Below are 19266 nucleotides of genomic sequence, written 5' to 3'. Positions count from 1 at the left end.
AAGCATACAAAAATAAACATTTTATTAATACAAATATCATAGCTCATTTCGTATTCTTAATAGTCGTATACTAATCATTTTGGGGGCTCGCAACAGAAGCCAGTTCAATACAACTTGGCAACGAGCGCGTGGCAAATGCATACATACAAGCACACACTGACACACACACACAAAAAGATATATATATATATATATATGTATTTCTATTACCCCAGCAAACCTGTAGAGCTTATGAATATTTAAGCGCCAGCCGGCAAATTGTTTTAAAAAATCCAAAAAGCAAAAAAGAAATACAACGACTGGATATCAGTAACGATTCGGGTGCTTTGCATAATTATCAAAGTTTACATTGGGCAAAGGGAAAGAAATTTACTAGAGCAACAACATTATAGACGAAGCTACGCTCAAAACATTAATAATAGAACTTGCAATGTAATTGCGATAAACAAATAAACAAATAATATGCAGTTGATGATAACAGGTCACAGCACCTGTTCCAGTAAACAAATTCTGCAATTTGTAATTAAATATGCGAATATATTAATGATTAGCAACAATAAGAAAAACAGCTAGATTCTTAATACTCGTAAACAGAATACTAGTTTGACATATATTTAAATGAGCAGGATTTTCAACTGATCAACAAGATCAGCCGAGATGTGGGCCTATATAAGGCCAGATTTCAACGTGCCGTGGCCATAGTGTATTTGTGAAGATCTACGGATCGCAGCTGAAGTCTACAGAAGAAACCTTATATAACGCGTGTGAGGAAGAGTTTTGCATAAATTGAGTCTGAGTGATAATGGTAAAGATTTGCTTGTGAATATGCCAAGAGTAGTTATATAATCCGACAAAGTGAAGGAACTCACTATGAAAGTGTTTTTTATGAATGACTAAGGAAATACCAAGCTAAATATGATGATCGTCACTTAAAATATAATTTATGTCTACCTAAATCTGCATATTTAGTCAGTCAAACTAAACCTATTACTTTCTTTTGCTCTTATTTTTATCTACAGACCAGCTATACTGACAAAGGATCCAAAGTAAGTAATTCATATATATGTTAATCAATGATCGGAGTTATTAACCTATGATTCGTATTTAGCCAGAAGCCGGAAAATTCTTAAGCTTTGATCATCTAACGTTTTACGTTGGCAACGCCAAGCAGGCGGCCAGCTATTATACGACCCGATTGGGCTTTGAACCACTTGGCTATCAGGGATTGGAGACGGGCGAGCGACGCTATGCGAAGCATGCTGTGCGCCAGAACAAGATTGTCTTTGTGTTTGTATCGGCGTATGAGACCGATAACGAGGAGCATGGCTTGCACTTGATGCGCCACGGTGACGGTGTCAAGGATGTGGCCTTCGAAGTGGAGGATTTGAATGCAATCTTTAACCTGGCGGTTTCCCGTGGCGCTGAAGTTGTGCGCGATATTTGGGAGGAGAGCGATGACCAGGGTTTTGTGAGATTTGCCACCATTAAGACGGTAAGTTGTCGAGTTTAAATTAAATAATTCATAACACAAAATTAAAATTCTCTTACTCTTTTTGCAGTACGGCGATACGACTCACACTTTTGTGGAGCGCAATGGCTACAAGGGCGACTTTTTGCCTGGCTTTCAGCGCGGCATTAAGGATGTGCTGCTGGAACATCTGCCGCCGGCAAAGTTGAACTTCATCGATCATGTGGTGGGCAATCAGCCGGACTTGCAAATGGAGAGCGTGGCTGCTTGGTATGAGCGCATTTTGCAGTTCCATCGTTTCTGGTCTGTGGACGATTCTCAGATACACACGGAATACTCGGCGCTGCGCTCCATCGTCATGGCCAACTACGAGGAGACTGTGAAGATGCCCATCAACGAGCCAGCCAATGGCAAAAAGAAGTCCCAGATTCAAGAGTATGTGGACTACTATGGCGGAGCAGGTGTGCAGCACATTGCGCTCAATACAGATGATATTATTGGAGCTGTGACTAACTTGCGGGCACGCGGCACGGAGTTCTTGACCATTCCTCCGTCGTACTATGATATACTTCAGGAGCAGCTGTCGCACAGTCGCACTAAAATTAAGGAGGATATGGAGATACTGAAGAAACTGAACATTCTGGTTGATTTCGATGAGAATGGTTACCTGTTGCAGATCTTTACGAAGAATTGCCAGGACAGGCCAACGCTCTTCCTGGAGGTCATTCAGCGTTTCAATCACAATGTAAGATTTATATTCAGTCGTCATTCGATTGGTGTTTAATTATCAATTTTATTCTAGGGATTCGGCGCCGGCAACTTCAAGTCGCTCTTCACTGCGATTGAGATCGAACAGGCCAAACGTGGCAATTTGTAACTTACGACTAAGATGTAATGATATGTTCATAGAAATATAAAGCATTTGCCAATGGCTATTAAAATCCATCTATAAGTCTTATTTCTTTCGTCCTTCGACAAAGCGACGATCAACATGAACTTTGCTGCGTGGATCTTCAGCCGTAAACGAAACCATGTGCGGGTTCCAAAAGCCGGGTGGTGTGTTGTTTTCGAATTCCCGTTCGTGTCTGCAATTATTTAGATACATTTGTATCTTTTCGTCATTCAAGTTCGTGCCCATAAATGTGATAAACTGTAAGAAATATATGTATATGAAACAATGAAAATGGAGAAAAGTAAAAGCCATTTACCTTTTCGCACTGTGGGCAAGTAATATTGTAGCGTTGCTTTAAACTTAATTCGGGTTCTTGTTTGACTACAATGGGACGAGGAAATATTTCCTCCTCCTCGTCTGCATCTTCCTGGTCATCGTCCATTTCAAAGTCAGCTGGCAACTTGGTTGATTCATTACCAAAAGGAGTTGGCAGCTCTGTTAGCGGCTCATGTTTCACCCTAACAGCATCAGTATTTGGTTTTACTTTGGCTGCCTCTGATTGACGCTTTCGAATTAGCTCCGCTTCGAAATCCTGTAGTTTTGTCAGCGAAACTTTGTCATCCTCTTTTATGACCTCTTCCATAAAAGCCATAGTATTCAGAGAGGTATTTTCAGTAATGCTATCATCAATGAACACAATATCCTGTGTGGCAGGTGTGAGCAGCACTACGCTTGACGTATCTGAAGTGCCGCTCAAAGACGGTAGAGCAAGTCCTGAAGCTGGCTGAGATGCTGACGGGTCTGGACATAGATCAAAGAATGAATCATCGTCATCCATTTCAAACACGGGAGTCTTATTGCTTATTGGTGTCTTTGCGATGTCGGCGATAGGTTTGATATCTGAGACGCTGTTGTTGTCGACTCTGCAAACTTATTAATGGTTAATTTTTGTTATAATATAGCTTAATATAAAAATGCAACCTACTAACCTCTGTAAAAGGGAACGTGATTGCTTAGCATGTTTTAGCGAAGAATATAAATTCGGACTGGAGTCAATAATATCTTTATCGCAGGATATATTATTGCTCTTGGGAGCATCGAATTGCAAGCGAGTTTGCTTTAATCTTGGTGAATCGCTGCGTATTGTGAGCGACATTTTCGTCTTACCCATTGGCAGTCGGTCTTTGGGTACTTTGCCCATCCAGGGGCTGTTGGCATCTGTTGTTGCTGCAGTTGTAGTAGTTGTTGTTGTTGCTGTTGTGCTAGTCGGTTGTTCATTTTCGCAATTTCGTGTGTTTGACTTGCGACGCGTCTTCCAGGGTTTGTAAGGACTGATAGGTGGCTCCGTTTCTGTAATAATTTCTTCTTCGTCATCATCCGAACAAAGAGCTATATTCATATTAAGTGAGCTCTGACTCTCAGGTATCAATGGAGACGTTTGCGCCTGTTGCGTGTTGCTATGTTTAATTTGAGGTTTTTTGGGCGACAATCTACGACGTTTGGGGCTCGACTTGAGGCGTTGCTCCTGTCCCTGTCGCAGCATATCAAGCGCGGTATGGAGCTTTTCGTTACGCTTGTTTAATTGACTAATACTTGTTTCCTTTTCTGCACACAGACCCTGCATCACTATAAGAAAATGTGTCATATTTAATGTGCTCTAGCTGAGCTATTAGCGGCTTACTTAAAAAGTGTTCTTTAATGGTATCCATAGCTTTCAAAAAGCATTTTATTGTTGCGTCACTTTTGCCTTGACACGCGGTACACTTCATATTAGCAGCAAGAATAAGTATTATTGCTTAGAAAATAAATAAGAATTTTAATCTTTGTTTTTATTTTGAGTGGGAAAATTCAGTGCTCTAGGGATGGAAGCTCAAATAGAATTTTAAAAACGTAAGGGCCATGAATTTTCTGGCAACGCTTGCAGCCAGTGTTTGTTAACAGTTTAGTGCTAGCAGTGCTAATTAACGACAGCGGTAAATTTACTCACTCTCGTGTCGGTTTTTAGTAGAAAATATAATTTTATTAATTAAACTTTAGATGGCACACTTGCGTGAAAGCACAGACAAGGCCTTAAAGCTTTTACGTACCTTGCCGCGCGTACAAATTGGCAATCTACGACCAAATCCAAACTCCAAGCAGAACGTGAGTAAAATCTGTGACCGGTTGAATAACAGTGCAATCAATCCATGTTCTCATAACATTCCTCGATTTGTAGGACAAACGCGGGCGTGCACAACATGGTGGCGACAAGCATGGTGCCGGTAATAAAGGATCTGGCCAGCGACAGAATTTTATGCGCTTGGGCTACGAAACGGGAAATCAACCTTTCTACTTGCGCTTTCCCTACGAGCCCTATTACAAGGGACACCACATGCGCCGAGAATATCCGCCAATTTCGATGCTACAGCTACAGGTGCTGATCGACACCAATCGCATCGACATCAGCCAACCGATTGACATCGCCACTCTGTGCAATTCTGGTCTGATGACTCTGAAACCTGCAGAGCTTCAGTATGGATTTCAGTTGACTGACGAAGGATTGGACAATTTCAAGGCCAAGATTAACATCGAGGTGCAGCATGCAAGTGAAGCGGTCATAGCAGCTGTGGAGCGCAATGGCGGTGTTATCCGCACTGCTTACTATGATCCACGCAGCGTTCACATACTTTCCAATCCGAAGAAATGGTTCGAAAAGGGAGTACCTATCCCACTGCGAATGCTGCCGCCACAGGATGCTATTGAGTACTACACAGATGCCAGGAATCGCGGCTATTTAGCCAATCCTGAGGAGATAAGTAAGGAGCGCTTGGTGCTGGCACAAAAATATGGCTATGAGCTGCCTCGTATCGAGGATGATCCAAACTATGAAATGCTCACTGCAGCCAAGGATCCACGACAGCTATTTCATGGGCTAGAACCAGGTTGGCTAATAAACTTAGTAGACAAAACAATAGTCAAGTTAAAAACAACATAAGCCTTATTTGTTTGTTACTATACTTTGTTAAATAAAGATTGTATTGTAAAACGGTGTTTTGGTTACAGAGAATACTAGTATTTAATATACATATTTATATATATATCTATCCACTAATTGTCATTTTATATAAACACCTGTTTAGCGGACAGTCTCTCCATAAAAGGCTTAACCAAGAAGTTAGTGGCAAAGCAAAAGATCAGACCAAATGTTATAGAAATAGGCAGAGCGGGCAAGGCCTTGCGCCAAATGGCCAATAGCAGCAGGGTCAGGCAAAGGCCAATCAATATGGCCACGAAGCAGGCAATTGTAGTGGTCCAGTCGCCATAGGTGGATGCTTTACCAACCAGCACGGAATAGAAGATGAAATCGCCTAGACCAAGCTTTATGCCACCTATAAATTAGATAATAAAATAATATTTAGCAAAAGTATATCCATATATATACCGTATACTTACGTTCTTCCTGAGGCTCCGGTTGTTGCTGCTCGGGCGCAGGTACTGTGCGGTATTCATTGGCTCGACGTGGATTGCCGCTTTGTGTGCTTTGTACCTCGATTTGGCGACGCGCCACACGATTGTTGAGATTCGAAGACCATTCCTGTGTGAATCCTGCGGCTTCCTCTGTTAAATTGTAGAAAATGCATATTTAAATTATTGTTGGAAGTAAAATTAAAGTAGATAGACATATAGACACTCTAGCACCATTTAAACAACTAAACCAGAAGAAATTTCAACATGCATTAGCATTTGCGCTAAATCAGGCAACTGACAATTCAATCAATGCAGGAATCGAAAGGCGATTCCATATTCTCTAATTTAGGCGCAAATCACAAAACATAGTTTAGAGTACACAAGCGAAATAATATACTTTTAAGAGATTAATAAAATTATAAAAAATAAATGCATATGTACCGTTTCCGTGCAAATTTGTTTTAAATGTCACAAGTGGCATACCTTCAGCAGCCGCCTGATTGTCCTGCTGGCGCTGATTGACGCGTGAAGTACTTGTGCGCGAGGTACCTGGGCGACAGTTGCTTGAGCATGTCGGTAGCTCCGGCGAGGCCAACGAGTTGTGTGTGGTTCGCGTTGTAGCAGTCGAGTTGCTGTTTGATGGCGATGATGTGGCTGTTGACAATGGTTGGGCTTGAGGTTGTGATTCTGATTCTGATTGTGATTGGGGTTGCTCTGGGGCATAGTGTGTACCCATGTAGGTATAAATGACCGTAGCTACAAAGACATTGGCAATGAGAGATCAATCATGGAGAGAGTAGCTCACTTACAGGAATAGATCAAAGCAGGAAAGATCTGCTCGTTGCGCTCCTGTGCAGTCTCTACCAATATACGCAGAGGTCCCCGTGGTGACAATACAGCTATGAGATCTGTAATCAAGAGATAAATTAAAACCGATTTTAAAAATATGGCATATAAAAGACAAAACTATACCCCATACGGAGATGGCTGCTAGCACAGCCCAGGCCGTCCATTCAGGCAGATATTTAATAAACACCAGGGCCATCAGAGCTGCTACGAATATAAGGTAGCCCTGTTGCAATCGCAATGGGCCCTGCCAATGTATGGCTATCATGCCAGCTACGCCGAAGTTCCACATAATCAGCACAGCCGTCGGATAGTCCATGGGAATGTTGTATGCACGGAGCAACTCCTCCAAGTACAAGTAAGAGAAAATAAATAGGAGCATAAACGAGGAGAGTATAAGCCAGCCGTGTATGACGCGATAGCAGCGTTTCTTATATAGGACGATGAGCAATATGGTCATTACTACCACGACGCTCATAAGTATTAAGGAGTTGCCTAAGGCATTCCAAAACTTAATACTCGGCTCCGGCGAGAGCTCATGAAACGGTGTGTAAAGCCTGTCAATGGATGGAGATATGTGAGATATGGAAATATTGATAGTCTATTGAGTATACTCACAGATAAACATCTGTGCTGTTGTAGAAGCTGATTGAGTTAATGGTGGCCACAACGACCAGCATGCATAGCGAAACTGGCACAAATAGCTTGATAACATGTTGGGCACCGTATTTAAGGCCCTGCTCCTCTTCGGCAGGTTGTCCGGGTTCACCATCACCGGCGCCGCCGCCGCCAGCACTAAGTCTTGAAGGCCGAGATGCCGATTCACGGATGACAACACTGGGTACGGCTAGTACAGCCTGCAGATTACGAAAAGATTAGCTATGTAATTAATATAAAGTTTTTAAATAAACTTACCCCATCAGCTTGATCTGCGTTGTTCATTTGCTCCTGATTTCCATTCGAACCGTAATTGTTGCGTTGGTTTGCTTGTTGTCGCCTTGGAGGACGCTCCAAACGCTCTGCTGCGCCGCTCAGGCTGCCATGAGCGCCAGCTGACGCCGCCGACGAAGACGACGAAGATGGGGCTACGTGTGCGTCCATGAGCGGTGTGCGTTCGTTAGCCGACGCCTCCTCAGCTTCTGTAGACGCCCACCGTGATGCCGTAGTTGGAGGACGCTACTTTAAATGTTCGCAATATGGAGTGCGTCAGTATGATGATTGATTGAATGTGATGACTTAAGTATTCTCTACATACAATTACTGGTATTTAAAATTAAAAGCTTGCCAGCTTGAAAAACTTTCTTCAGTTTCTGAACGACTCATAGACTGCTAGAGATGAGCAGCCCAAAATAAGCAAATTTATCGACAATATTAATACACGTAGAATAAAAAGAACTTTACAAATAACGTTTTGAAATATTTTATTTAGTTTTCATGAAAAAAAAAATAGTTTTCAAAACTAAATAATTTGATTTAGTATATATGTTATTGCTCAACAAATCATCGATGCAACATGTTTTGAACATTTTGTTTGCAGCATGACGTCACAAAGTTCGATATGTCTATCGATGTGTTCTAATAAAAAAAAACTGAGAAGATCGTGTAATTCTCTATTGCACAAAAAATTACTAAATTTAGATATTTAAATGGTTATTCTGTATAAAAAAGCATAAGGGTCACTTCAACTCACCGAACGTACACAGTTCGTATTAAAAAGAAATGAAAAATAGTTAAGCGCTGCATTTTCTACCGGTCTTTTGTCAATATCTTGTTGCGCTTGGAACTTTATGAATAGCAAACGTGTAACGAATTGATATTTTAAATTGATATATATATTTTTGTTATTATAATTGTGTACAGTCAGTATACAGTGCAGCATTGTTATATGCACCTGCTTAAATGTCCAGTTAAGATTGAGAGCATTTCCCCAGAACAAATATGAAACTTGAGTGTTTGCTGCTGTTGTCGTGGCTGTGGGCAGCAGCAGGCGACGATGACGTGCTCCCCGCGAAAGTTCGCATACGCCGCGCCTCTGTTGTCGCCGACAATAGCAAGGCAACTGCAGCTCAGTTGCACAGCATCATCGATCTGCCAGGCTGCAAGGATCTGCAAAACTATTGCACCCATCTAAAGTCAACTGACAATTTGGCCATGCTGGAGTGCGCGTTGAGCTTCAGCTCCAGTCAGTTGGAGGCACTGCCCGATGACTGCCAACATGCGCTCTGGCTGCAACAGCGCCAGCTGCAGCTCAACTCTTGGGTGGAGCACATATTCCTGCCTAGCTATTGTGCCGATGAGCAAACAAAGCTATTAACCTGCCTTAACTCGGTCGATCTGTGGTCCTGCCTGGAAGACAAACGTCAACAATTGCCACAGAGCAGCGGCTGCCAGCAGCAGTTACGTCGTGCTTATACGTCTCTTGGTCAGGACTACGCCAGTATTGGCGACTTCTATGCAGCCTGCGGCGGTCAGGTGGAGCAGCTGAAGTGTGGACGCATGAATATTGAGCATTTGCCGTCGATGCTCTCCCAGCTGGGCACGGCCCAATGCCTCGTTGCCCATGCTAGCCAATCAACGATGGACATCAACTGCAAAGTGGCTATCAATGCCATTGAGCAACAGCGTGGCATGTTGGAACTGTTTCGCGTGTGCTCCGGAGATCTGACTGCGCTGTGCCCACAAGTGAGTTGGCTAATGATTAAATTGTAACGTAACTAATGCTCAATCTATTCTGCAGGAACGTGCCGGTTCGGCGAGCTCCTACAAGTGTCTCGTCCGGCACAAGAATGATCCAGCACTAAGCAGCCAGTGTGCAGCTCAGATAACATTGCGTGACCAGCAAATGGGCAAAGATTATCGAGTTTCGCATGGTCTGGCCAAGGCGTGCAAGGATGACATCAAACTGCATCACTGCCGACGCGGCGTCTCCGAGGATAAGCAGGTGCGATTGGCGCAAATCTTGCTTTGCCTGGAGTCTGTGTCGAAGAACGGTACGAAGTTGGCGCCCGAGTGCATCGTTGAACTGGACGATCATCGACGCATGCTCATGACAGACTTTCAACTGTCGCCCGAGCTGCTCAGCGACTGTGCCGACGATATACCCAAGTTCTGTCCCGACGAACACAAGTCGCAGCTGGTTAACGGCCTCTCCAGTTCTGGTGGGGAAATCATTCACTGCCTTATGTATCATGTGCGCGCAAGGCGGCCACAGCGACGCGTCACAGCTCAGTGTCAGCGTGGACTGGAGACATTAATCAAGGCCAGCGATGCGGGCGAGGACTGGCGTGTCGATCCTGTGCTTAGGCGTGCCTGCAAAAAAGTCGTTGATGTTGCCTGCAAGGACGTGGAAGGCGGCGAAGCGCGTGTTATGAGCTGCCTTATAGAACACATAGGCACGACCGCTATGCGCCCGGAATGTGAGCAGGCCTTGCTTATCATCGAGTATTTTGTGGCGCGCGACTTCAAACTGGACCCGCAGCTCTACAAGCACTGCCGCGACGATGCTGTCAAGTACTGCCGCGCCAAGCACCAATGGGACGATATACAGGATGTACAAATGGATCCCGAGCGTGGCCCCATGATATTGCCCTGCCTGCATCGCATGGCATACAGCGAGGACGAGCATCATACGTTGCGCAAGGACTGCTTTAGGGAGGTCAAACGTGTGATGCGGCAGCGGGCGATATCTGTAGATCTGATACCAGAGGTTGAAGATTACTGTCTCTCCGACTTGTCCCAGTTCTGTGGCGAGCTCACCGAGAAGGGCTCCGAAATGGAGTGCCTGCAGAACAGGCTCGAGAAGCTGCAGCCTGAGTGTAGGGCTGTGGTGACCAAGTACACAGAGGAGGAAGCAGCCAACATTGAGATGAATCCGGTCATAATGGCCACTTGCTCGGAGGCAATGCAAAAGCATTGCTCGGAAATACTTAATGCCGGCAAGGATGGCGGTTAGCTTAGCTAGTTTACCAGTTGCTCCGCAACTAATGCTCTCTATCTTTTAGGCAACATGATGGACTGCCTGATTTCGCACAAAAACGATGCTGACCTGAACAAGGGCTGTCGCGCTGCCATCGAACACTTTCAGATAATCTCGCTAAAGAGCTACCATTTCACGACCAAATTCAAGGAGGCGTGCCGTCCGCATGTATTGCGCTTCTGTGGTGCAAGCGCCACCAAAAACGAGGTTGTCGCCTGCCTTAGTGAGGTCATGCGCAACGATACGATACGCGCTCAGCGGCATCAGATACCAAAGGAATGCAGACAGCAGGTCAAGTCGCAGCTGTATCAGCAACGTGAAAGTATTTCGCTTGATCCCAAGTTGGCTAACGTTTGCAAGAACGAATTAAAGCAGTTCTGCTCTGATCAAAATGGCCCCGGTCAGGTGAATAAAAATGCAAGTCATCCAAGTCAAGCCATTATTAATCCACTAACACAACCCAACACCTACAATGATAAACTTATTCAATTCTTTGAGTACAAATTACTAAGACACATTTTTTACAGGCCCTGGAGTGTCTGATACAGAAAACATCACGCCTGGGCAAGAACTGTCATCATGCGATATTCATGATCAAACGCTCGGAGCTGGGGGACAGCGGCACCGACTATACTCTAGTCAACACCTGCAAGGAGATGATATATAAATTCTGTCCCAACACTGAATCTATGCAGCTGCTGAACTGCTTAAAGACCTACAAGGATGATCCCACATTTGATCAACGGTGTCATTTGGTGGTCGTCAATCGAATGATCGAACAAAATACAGACTTTCGTTTCAATCCAACGCTACAGAGCGCCTGTGGCAAGAACATTGATCGCTACTGCTCCAATATTGTGATACAATCTCAACCGAATGAGGAACTCAATGGAAAGGTGAGTAGTCAATTGACATATTTTATCAAAGGAAATTAATTGATTTGACATGCGGTCAAGGCAAACGAATGAGAAAGCATGAGAAAGAATAGGGGAAGCATTTTCAATTAAGATGATAAGGGAGTGTAGAAAGTAGATGCGACTGTATTGGGTTAGCTGATTCTAAATGTGTAAAGTATAATCTATCTTCAAGTAAATATATAATGTATGTACTATATAGTTATTTGCAACTCGTAAAGTGATATCTATCTATAATACCAAAGGTGAAAGCAAGTCACTCCATCAACTTATCTTTAAAGTATTTATATATTATAAACTGCCCTCTGAATAGCAATTCGTAAATTTATATTGAACTCTATGATGCAAAGGATTTAAATTAAGCGCTAGCTGGGCCCTTTGTTTATTCTCATGCTAATATATATACGAGTATAGTTAATATGGTTGGTTTAGTCAGCTCCATTACATTTCCAAGTCTATAAAATAATATATATATACATATACGAAAAAAAAAAACATTTTACCCCGATTTCCTATTTTAATGGCTTCTTAAAACTCCACATTTTTGCGCTGCAAACGCGAATTGTCTGGATCATCAATTGTTGCTGTGAGCGTTTCCAGCAAATCGTCGCCCGTCTTTACGTGGAGGCCGAGGCGATTGTAAGGTCCACTGGCACTGGTCAGAGGATTCAGATCTTTGGGCACACCGTCAATGGCAAACGATGTCCATAGCTCCACCATGTTCTGGGCCATGAGTGTGTCTTCCATTTGCAGTGAATGCGTGGCAAATAGATAGATATTGTCGTTGGAGTGATGCACGCCGCCATTGAAGGGATAATGCTCATTGCCAAACTCGTAGCCAAACCGGGTGTGCTCGCCCTCATACTCGAAGCTGTAGACATAGACAGGAGTGCCCGATCGATGTGTGAACAGCTTGGTGGCCAGGCTGATGACGGGCGACTTCATATAAATTGTCGAAGTGAGCTGAGAAAGAGAGAGAGAGAGAAAAAATCAGCTAAAGCTCAATTAATGACTTCTGCTCCAACTCACATCAAAATATGCAGGCAGCGCAGCCTTGTGGGCGTGGCTTTCCAACAGCTGTCGCGTGAAGAGCAGGCGATATAACAAATTGTCTGCCAAACCTGTGGAGTCCTTAGCCATGTCGATGAGACCCTGGGAAAACTGACGCACGCTGAGATCACTGACATTGACGAGCTTGGCTGCCAAAGCATCGTAATATGCTGCAAAGGATTGGATCAAGAAAAGATTCTGAAATATTAGTCTATGTCCACTCACAGGCAAGCACAAAGGAGCCGTCGTGCTGTGTGAAGCCCGTCATGAGCGGCACAGAACGCTGACGGCGCTTGAGCAGTTCCTCCGGATGTTCTGGCAGTATGCCCTGAAGATCGCCCACAAGGGGAGAGAAACTCTCCGATTTGGTAGCCTGCAGCAGCTCCAGCACCGATGCAGAACGCACACAGCGCAAGAGCTGTTCCTGCTCCTCGCAGCGCTCACAGTGCAACTCCTTGCAGATTCTCTGGGCCTGGGCAGCGGGATCTTTGAGCAGAGCCCAGCTTGCGAATATCGAACCGGATTGCACAATTGCACGTTGAAAATGGTGCTTGGCGGTGCGTGGACTCAGCAGCAAGGCGCTGGTAACGCCCGCTCCAGCACTCTGTCCAAATATGGTCACCTGGTTGGGATCACCGCCAAATCTGTGTATATGCCGCTGCACCCAATCTAAGGCCAGAAGTATGTCGCCTATCGGCGCATTACCAGGCAGCTGCTCAGTGAGTGTAGAGAGCCAGCCCAGAGCGCCCACGCGATAATGTGGCACCACCAGGACAATATCACGCTCCAGCAAATAGTGCGGCGGATGATCCTGCGATGAGCCATTGTAATAGCCGCCGCCATACACATAGAACATTACCGGCTGACGCGCTGTGAGCTGTAAAAGGAGGCACAAAAGTGATTGAATTATACGAATCACCTTCCTACGCGATTTTCAAAAGTTAAAGTCGAAGTTCAATTTCAGAAACTTGGTATAAAATTCTTCAATACTGATAAAAAGCGTTTTAAACCATATTTCAATTTCATGCTTGAATTTAGGTTGACTCATATTAATTCTGGATTGTCAACTATTTATCGCCAATTGGAAAAACAGCTACTGCAACAGCTGTTTATCATTGTTTATATTATATACAATATATAGGGCTATTGAGCTATAACTAAATAAGGTCTACGTCTATTTAGTTTCCCTCTGATCTTTTCTTTTACTTAAGTGCTTGAATTGAAGTTAATTAAAATCCTCTACACTTTATGGCTACTTCAAAAGTCATTTTCAATTAATTAGATGCTTACAAAATCTCAAAAACAAATTCGATTCTAATCTAATTAAATTAAGGTTAAATTTCGATACCACTTACGTTCTTTGTGTAGACGCACAGATTTAGGCAATCTTCTAGCTGAGCGTCAGACATCTTTGGATCCAAATTGGTTATCACGGGGCAGCGTTGGCCAAAGTCCAAGGTATCGAGTGTCTCAGACCAGGGTGAGCGAGCAACCGGTGGCTGTTTTTTATTTTTTTTTTTTTGTGGGAAGGTACAATATATAAATAGCGTCATAAAGGTCGTTTATCAGTTGTCGTATCACTAGTCGACAAATTGGACTATTAACCCACACGAAAGCGCAGATTTCCAACGGGCGGCTCTGCGTAGGGAATGCCACGGAATTGCATGAAGGTCTGCCCCGTCCACGCTGTCTGTCCGTAATTGCCGCGCACTGTGCCCTGTTGTCCGGAGAGCTCCACGGTCAGCGTTGACATCGGTGTCTGTGCATCCGCTACCGCAATCATCGAGACCAGCAGCCAGGCGACGAGGCCAGTGAGCACCAGCCCGCAAAGAGCTAACATCACGTATACGACACGTCTACGCATCGAATTGAACTGAACGGGAAGAACGTGCGAGCCCAACCAGCTCGACAATTGCGATCGTTTATTACGGTTCGTTATCGCTGCAAACAGTTCTATCAACTCAGCTGGCGAAAATATTATACTGTATTCCATATAAATCGGAAAAGTCATGAAAATGAGTTAGCGGAGGCTATTCAAATTGCGGTGAAAGCAAGTCAATTTAAATAGAAATATTCTTGATTAGGAATTCTCTTCGTTAATGGTATTCCTCATAATTGACTGTAAACAAATTTCTCTTACCTTTCATATGAATAGGTTATTAAATGCCTAAAGGAGAAATTCAGACAATCCAAGTTGGATGACAAATGCGCTCAGGAGATGATCAAAATACTGCAGGAGCAGGCATTAAACTATAAGCTGAATCCCGTGCTGCAGCACTTCTGCAAGTCTGAGATACAGGAACTCTGCAAAAAGTATATGGATGCGGATGAGCATGGCCAGGTCGAGGAATGCTTGAAGGCGGCCTTTCTGCGCAAGCAGCTAATTAATCGCGAGTGCCAACTGGAGGTGGCTACACTGATAGCCGAGGCCAAGGCGGATATTCATGTGGATCCCATACTGGAAATGGCTTGCACTGTGGATCTATTGCGATATTGCGGCAATGTGGCTAGTGGCAATGCACGCAGTAAGCTTTCTTAATGGAATTTTATATGCTAATAATTAATATCCATTTTTGCTTTTAATTTCTGCATTCACTAAGAGCTGGATTGTCTGCGTAGATTATTGCGCGAGTCGCCAAAATCACTGGAGCCGGACTGCCGCGACAAGCTGCAGAAGCGTATTGAAATGTTTCGTAATGCGGACGATACACTGGCCCTGCCATTGGAGGATATGGGACAGCTGGTACAGCAGGTGGTCGCATCACCGGCACGGAAGTTCTTCCTTGTGATATTAATGAGCGCCACGGGCTTAGTCTTTCTGACGGGCATCTTCCTTGGTCGCGCCACAAAACGTGCAATGGGCTTAAAGAATAAATAATGTAAACAGACTGTAGTTGATAATTGTGTAAGAATAGTTGATCTATAGTATCGTGAAATGTTTGTAGGTTAAAACTGTGCGCTTCCCAAATTAATTCGCGCTTGTATTTTATGATTTTTTGGACCTCTTCCCATTGCAAGCAGCTATTTTTTTTAGGGCAATTTGTGGCTTACTCGTTAATAAGACCAAAAAAGTGTAATTAATTTCACAGAAAACATAAGTAAATAAGTGATTTGTATGTTTTATTCTTTGTGTAATGATTTCAATTGTATAATAAATTGTATTTTTATAAATAAAATAAACTAGTGGCTATTATAATTTTTAAACTGGCGCGCTATAGGCTTAATTATCGAAATTTCCAATTACGCTGAGCGATTATCGATTCACAAGTGAAATAAGCAATGGAGGGGAAATAACAGCATATGGTTGATGGTCACACAATGTGGTGGCGTTGCCACAAAACTGAAAGTGTTTTATCGAAAGGTTGAAGACTTTTCGCTGTTCCTCTAAAGCTCATTCTAAATGGCTTTAGATATTTAATTTAAGTGACATATTTAAGGTCAAAGTGTAAAGTAAGCATAATAATCGTACCGTGAGTTCGAAAACAATGTTTTTAAAACCTTTCCAAAACGTTTAAAAGCAGTTAATATAAACAGCGCACGTATGCACAAACATACACATACGCACGCACACAGACGTAACGAAAAACAAGTTCTAATAAGAAAAGCAAACTAACACAAAGAAGCAACAGCTTGCAGTCTTCAGTTGGGCTTCATGATGGGCACAAGCAGCGGCATTAAAACCGAAGGTGAGTCAAGCTGAAAAACTTGTAGTGCGTGTAAAAATGTGTGTTATTTCACGATTTTTTTCTCTTTCTTGCTCTGATTTGCAGAGAGCCGAGCCATGGGCCTGAATCACCCAAGCGGCAGCAACAGCAGCAGCAGCAGCAATGCAGCCGCCGTTGCGGCCGGAAATGCGGCCAGCTCTGCGGCAGCCGCTGCGTCTCTGTCGTCCGTAGAGCTGTGCCTGGTGTGCGGGGACCGTGCTTCCGGTCGCCATTATGGCGCCATCAGCTGCGAGGGTTGCAAGGGCTTCTTCAAGCGTTCGATACGCAAACAACTGGGCTACCAGTGCCGCGGCGCAATGAACTGCGAGGTGACCAAACACCATCGCAACAGGTGTCAATTCTGTCGGCTGCAAAAGTGTTTGGCCAGCGGCATGCGAAGTGATTGTAATTTTCGTTTAAGTCGTCGTCTCAAAAATTCCCAATCAAATCAAAACAGACAACATTACACGCACCGCCCCACAGTCCTCCACCAATCCCCCCTTTGCACATCCATTCTCATAAGCGCACACTCACACACGCATTCAGACACTCACGCACTCACACAAAACTCAGCATGGATGGGGCTTTTGTCTGTCTTTTGTTCGACTATGCAAACGCACATCTGGTAACACCTGTTTGCTGACATTTTAATTAGATTGAAATCCATTAGGAAACTAATTTGCAATTAGCTCTAATACTTATCTATGGAGAGCTTATTCATGCAATTCAATTTTAAATATTGGATATCCGTTTAAAACTTGACTGAATTTAAATCAGAGGGATTGATAAAATTATAACTGCTGTTTACGGATATTCTAATTAGACTGTTATTTCAAAGTCCCTTCTATTTGAGAAGTAATTAAACTTAATTTTATGAATCAACTGAATTTAAAAATATTATAAAAATCAGAAAAACAATATAATTGAATTTAAATATTTGATATGGACATTTAAAGACAAAGTCTCAGCTATCCATACTAATACTGCATGCATGCTTACCTGCACACACACAGACACATGCTCATACACATAGACACACCCATTGCACATCTCTCCACAACTAGCTGCACATCATGTACCGTTATTTAACTGCAGCACTTTATAAACGGCTTTCTCTTTGCTTTGCTTTACTTTTCTATGCCATCATCGTCATCTGCAGCCGTGCAGCACGAGCGCAAACCGATTGTGGATAGGAAAGATGGCATCGGCTCTGGTGGGACGGGCAGTGTGTCGGGCTCCTCGAGCAGTGCAGGCGGCCCCACCAGTGTCTCCTCGGCTGGCAAGTCGAGCTATCAACAGGTGCGTGTGAAGCAACAGCAGCAGCAACATGCGTCGGCAGCAGCTGCCGTCGCTGCCTCGGCTGCGTCGCTCTTTCAGCATGCGGCCACGCCCACCGTGGGCAACACACCAACAACGCCCTTTGGGTTAAGTGAGACTCTGTTCCCGATGAATCTGAACTTTGCGGAGCTAACACAAACACTGAGTAAGACCAACAATACCAATGCATGCCAATCAGATTCTAATAAGCAGCCATTTCGCTTTCAGTGCTCGCCTCGCAGCAACAGCAGCAGCAGCAGCAGGCAGCCAGCAGCAATGCAAACAGTCACTGTTACTCACCAGAGCTGGCCAAGCCAGAGTTGGAGGAGGATGACGATGACTCGATGGACAACAGCAGCACCTTGTGCCTTCAGCTGCTGGCAAACAGCGCCAGCAACAATAATTCACAGCATTTAAATTTCAATGCAGCAGCTGCTGCCACCGCTGCAGCAGATGCATCCACTATACCCACGCCCGCCACAGTGGGTCTCATCCAGAGTACGATGGACAAACGAGCCATAGACAAGGCGCTGCAGCTGCTGCAGCCCATACAGCAGCAGCTGGACAGGAATCAGACCGGACAGAGCACAGCTACTGCGCTGAACATCAAACCCGAATGCGATTCGGATGCAGAAGACAGCGGGACAGAGGATGTGGACGCTGATTTGGTGGAGCACATGGACCTTGACTTCGAGTACTGTCAGCGTGGCGATTTTGTGGCCAATGAAGCGATTTTCACACAAGATCTGTTTGCCTCCGAGGCGCAGTGTGGCTTCCACGTGCAGCCGCCCACGCTGGTCCATTCGTACCTCAATATGCATTATGTATGCGAAACCGGTGCCCGGATCATTTTTCTTACTGTCCACACGCTGCGCAAGGTGGCCGCCTTTGAACTGCTCGATACGCACACTCAGATGAAGCTGCTCCGCGGCGCTTGGCCCTCGCTGCTCGCCGTCGCATTAGCTCAGTGCCAGCGGCAGTTGGCGGTGCCCACGATCATTGGTCAGCTGGTGCAGACCGTGCGCCAGGTGGCGGACATCGATAAGATCGAGCCACAAAAGATCGCGAAGCTGGCCCAGATCACGCGCACCCTGCATGACTTTGTACAGGAGCTGCAACCGCAGGAGGTGACGGACCTGGAGTTTGGACTGCTGCGTCTGGTGTTGCTCTTCAATCCGCTGATGCTGCAGCAGAATCGACGCGAACGCTCACTGCGCGCCTATGTGAAACGGGTCCAGCTCTACGCCCTGGCCACGCTGCGTCGTCAGAGCGGCGGCGAGGAGCGGGCGAATGGATTATTTGCCAGCCTGTTGCCATTGAGCGTGCTGGAATCGGAACTCACCGAGGAACTGTTCTTTTCCAATCTGGTGGGACAAATGCAAATCGATTCGATGATACCCTTCATCCTGATGATGTGCAACAGCAATGGACTGTAGTGGAAGGGGCGACGACCCCCGAGCAAGCAAGACTGATTGGAGGCAGTGAACGTGGGTGGCAAAGGGGCCAAAACTGCGCCTAGTGCGGACAATACTTAGCTCATAGCTTATTATATAAATTATATGAAATATTATTGAAAACAGCTTGGAAATTCAGTTTTCTATTAAAAAAAGTTTAACTTTAAAACGCATTTTGATGTCAGATTACTATTGGAA

At 44.6% G+C, this 19266-nt stretch overlaps 7 protein-coding genes across 17 annotated transcripts; 4 read left to right on the top strand and 3 right to left on the bottom strand.

The window, feature by feature from the left end:
* Positions 1-654: 654 nt before the first annotated feature.
* Positions 655-2413, top strand: Hpd (4-hydroxyphenylpyruvate dioxygenase). The gene is made up of 5 exons (XM_018007007.2): positions 655-805; positions 1020-1046; positions 1109-1492; positions 1560-2213; positions 2271-2413. Exons 1-5 carry the CDS (start codon positions 803-805, stop codon positions 2343-2345), a joined length of 1143 nt encoding a protein of 380 aa, XP_017862496.1. The 5' UTR covers positions 655-802; the 3' UTR covers positions 2346-2413.
* Positions 1622-4183, bottom strand: CtIP (CTBP-interacting protein). 2 transcript variants are annotated; one of them, XR_016270099.1, is made up of 5 exons: positions 4042-4183; positions 3350-3986; positions 2677-3283; positions 2136-2618; positions 1622-2064 (listed from the first exon to the last, which is right to left on the bottom strand). XR_016270099.1 is itself a non-coding variant. In XM_018007001.2 (4 exons), the coding sequence occupies exons 1-4, from the start codon at positions 4127-4129 to the stop codon at positions 2424-2426; spliced, it is 1527 nt and encodes a 508-aa protein (XP_017862490.1). In that variant the 5' UTR covers positions 4130-4183; the 3' UTR covers positions 1622-2423. The 2 variants fall into 2 exon arrangements, 1 of the variants encoding a protein (XP_017862490.1); XM_018007001.2 differs by having other exon boundaries at positions 1622-2618.
* A 12-nt stretch (positions 4184-4195) lies between these two features.
* On the top strand, positions 4196-5385 carry mRpL15 (mitochondrial ribosomal protein L15). Its single transcript, XM_018007012.2, has 3 exons — positions 4196-4333; positions 4398-4502; positions 4576-5385. Exons 2-3 carry the CDS (start codon positions 4398-4400, stop codon positions 5332-5334), a joined length of 864 nt encoding a protein of 287 aa, XP_017862501.1. The 5' UTR covers positions 4196-4333; the 3' UTR covers positions 5335-5385.
* Psn (presenilin) lies at positions 5338-8068 on the bottom strand. Of its 4 annotated transcripts, none has more exons than XM_018006994.2 (8): positions 7909-8068; positions 7569-7832; positions 7272-7510; positions 6780-7210; positions 6617-6715; positions 6249-6563; positions 5793-5957; positions 5338-5728 (listed from the first exon to the last, which is right to left on the bottom strand). In XM_018006994.2, exons 2-8 carry the CDS (start codon positions 7752-7754, stop codon positions 5460-5462), a joined length of 1704 nt encoding a protein of 567 aa, XP_017862483.1. In that variant the 5' UTR covers positions 7755-7832; positions 7909-8068; the 3' UTR covers positions 5338-5459. The 4 variants fall into 4 exon arrangements, with proteins under 4 accessions (XP_017862483.1, XP_017862484.1, XP_017862482.1 ...); XM_018006995.2 differs by having other exon boundaries at positions 7569-7829; positions 7909-8066; XM_018006993.2 differs by having other exon boundaries at positions 7569-8001.
* A 137-nt stretch (positions 8069-8205) lies between these two features.
* On the top strand, positions 8206-15773 carry Glg1 (Golgi apparatus protein 1). Of its 2 annotated transcripts, none has more exons than XM_018008493.2 (6): positions 8206-9335; positions 9391-10600; positions 10655-11046; positions 11157-11525; positions 14749-15118; positions 15194-15773. In XM_018008493.2, exons 1-6 carry the CDS (start codon positions 8592-8594, stop codon positions 15469-15471), a joined length of 3363 nt encoding a protein of 1120 aa, XP_017863982.1. In that variant the 5' UTR covers positions 8206-8591; the 3' UTR covers positions 15472-15773. The 2 variants fall into 2 exon arrangements, with proteins under 2 accessions (XP_017863982.1, XP_017863983.1); XM_018008494.2 differs by having other exon boundaries at positions 8207-9335; positions 10655-11034.
* Positions 11055-14619, bottom strand: Est-Q (Esterase Q). 2 transcript variants are annotated; one of them, XR_016270098.1, is made up of 6 exons: positions 14203-14619; positions 13949-14092; positions 12819-13470; positions 12573-12763; positions 11349-12506; positions 11055-11275 (listed from the first exon to the last, which is right to left on the bottom strand). XR_016270098.1 is itself a non-coding variant. In XM_018008495.2 (5 exons), exons 1-5 carry the CDS (start codon positions 14602-14604, stop codon positions 12072-12074), a joined length of 1824 nt encoding a protein of 607 aa, XP_017863984.2. In that variant the 5' UTR covers positions 14605-14619; the 3' UTR covers positions 11055-12071. The 2 variants fall into 2 exon arrangements, 1 of the variants encoding a protein (XP_017863984.2); XM_018008495.2 differs by having other exon boundaries at positions 11055-12506.
* A 112-nt stretch (positions 15774-15885) lies between the features above and the next one.
* On the top strand, positions 15886-19237 carry Hr78 (Hormone-receptor-like in 78). Of its 5 annotated transcripts, none has more exons than XM_089469086.1 (5): positions 15886-16043; positions 16115-16279; positions 16364-16702; positions 17457-17780; positions 17843-19237. In XM_089469086.1, exons 2-5 carry the CDS (start codon positions 16246-16248, stop codon positions 19048-19050), a joined length of 1905 nt encoding a protein of 634 aa, XP_089325212.1. In that variant the 5' UTR covers positions 15886-16043; positions 16115-16245; the 3' UTR covers positions 19051-19237. The 5 variants fall into 5 exon arrangements, with proteins under 5 accessions (XP_089325212.1, XP_089325213.1, XP_017864260.1 ...); XM_089469087.1 differs by having other exon boundaries at positions 15889-16043; positions 16112-16279; XM_089469089.1 differs by having other exon boundaries at positions 15914-16043; positions 16128-16279.
* Positions 19238-19266: the final 29 nt, after the last annotated feature.

Source organism: Drosophila arizonae, chromosome 4 (assembly GCF_054131065.1).
Source record: "Drosophila arizonae isolate 15081-1271.41 chromosome 4, UAZ_ARI_1.0, whole genome shotgun sequence".
Classification (NCBI taxonomy): Eukaryota; Metazoa; Arthropoda; class Insecta; order Diptera; family Drosophilidae; genus Drosophila; species Drosophila arizonae.
This window is presented reverse-complemented; position numbering and strand designations above follow the sequence as displayed.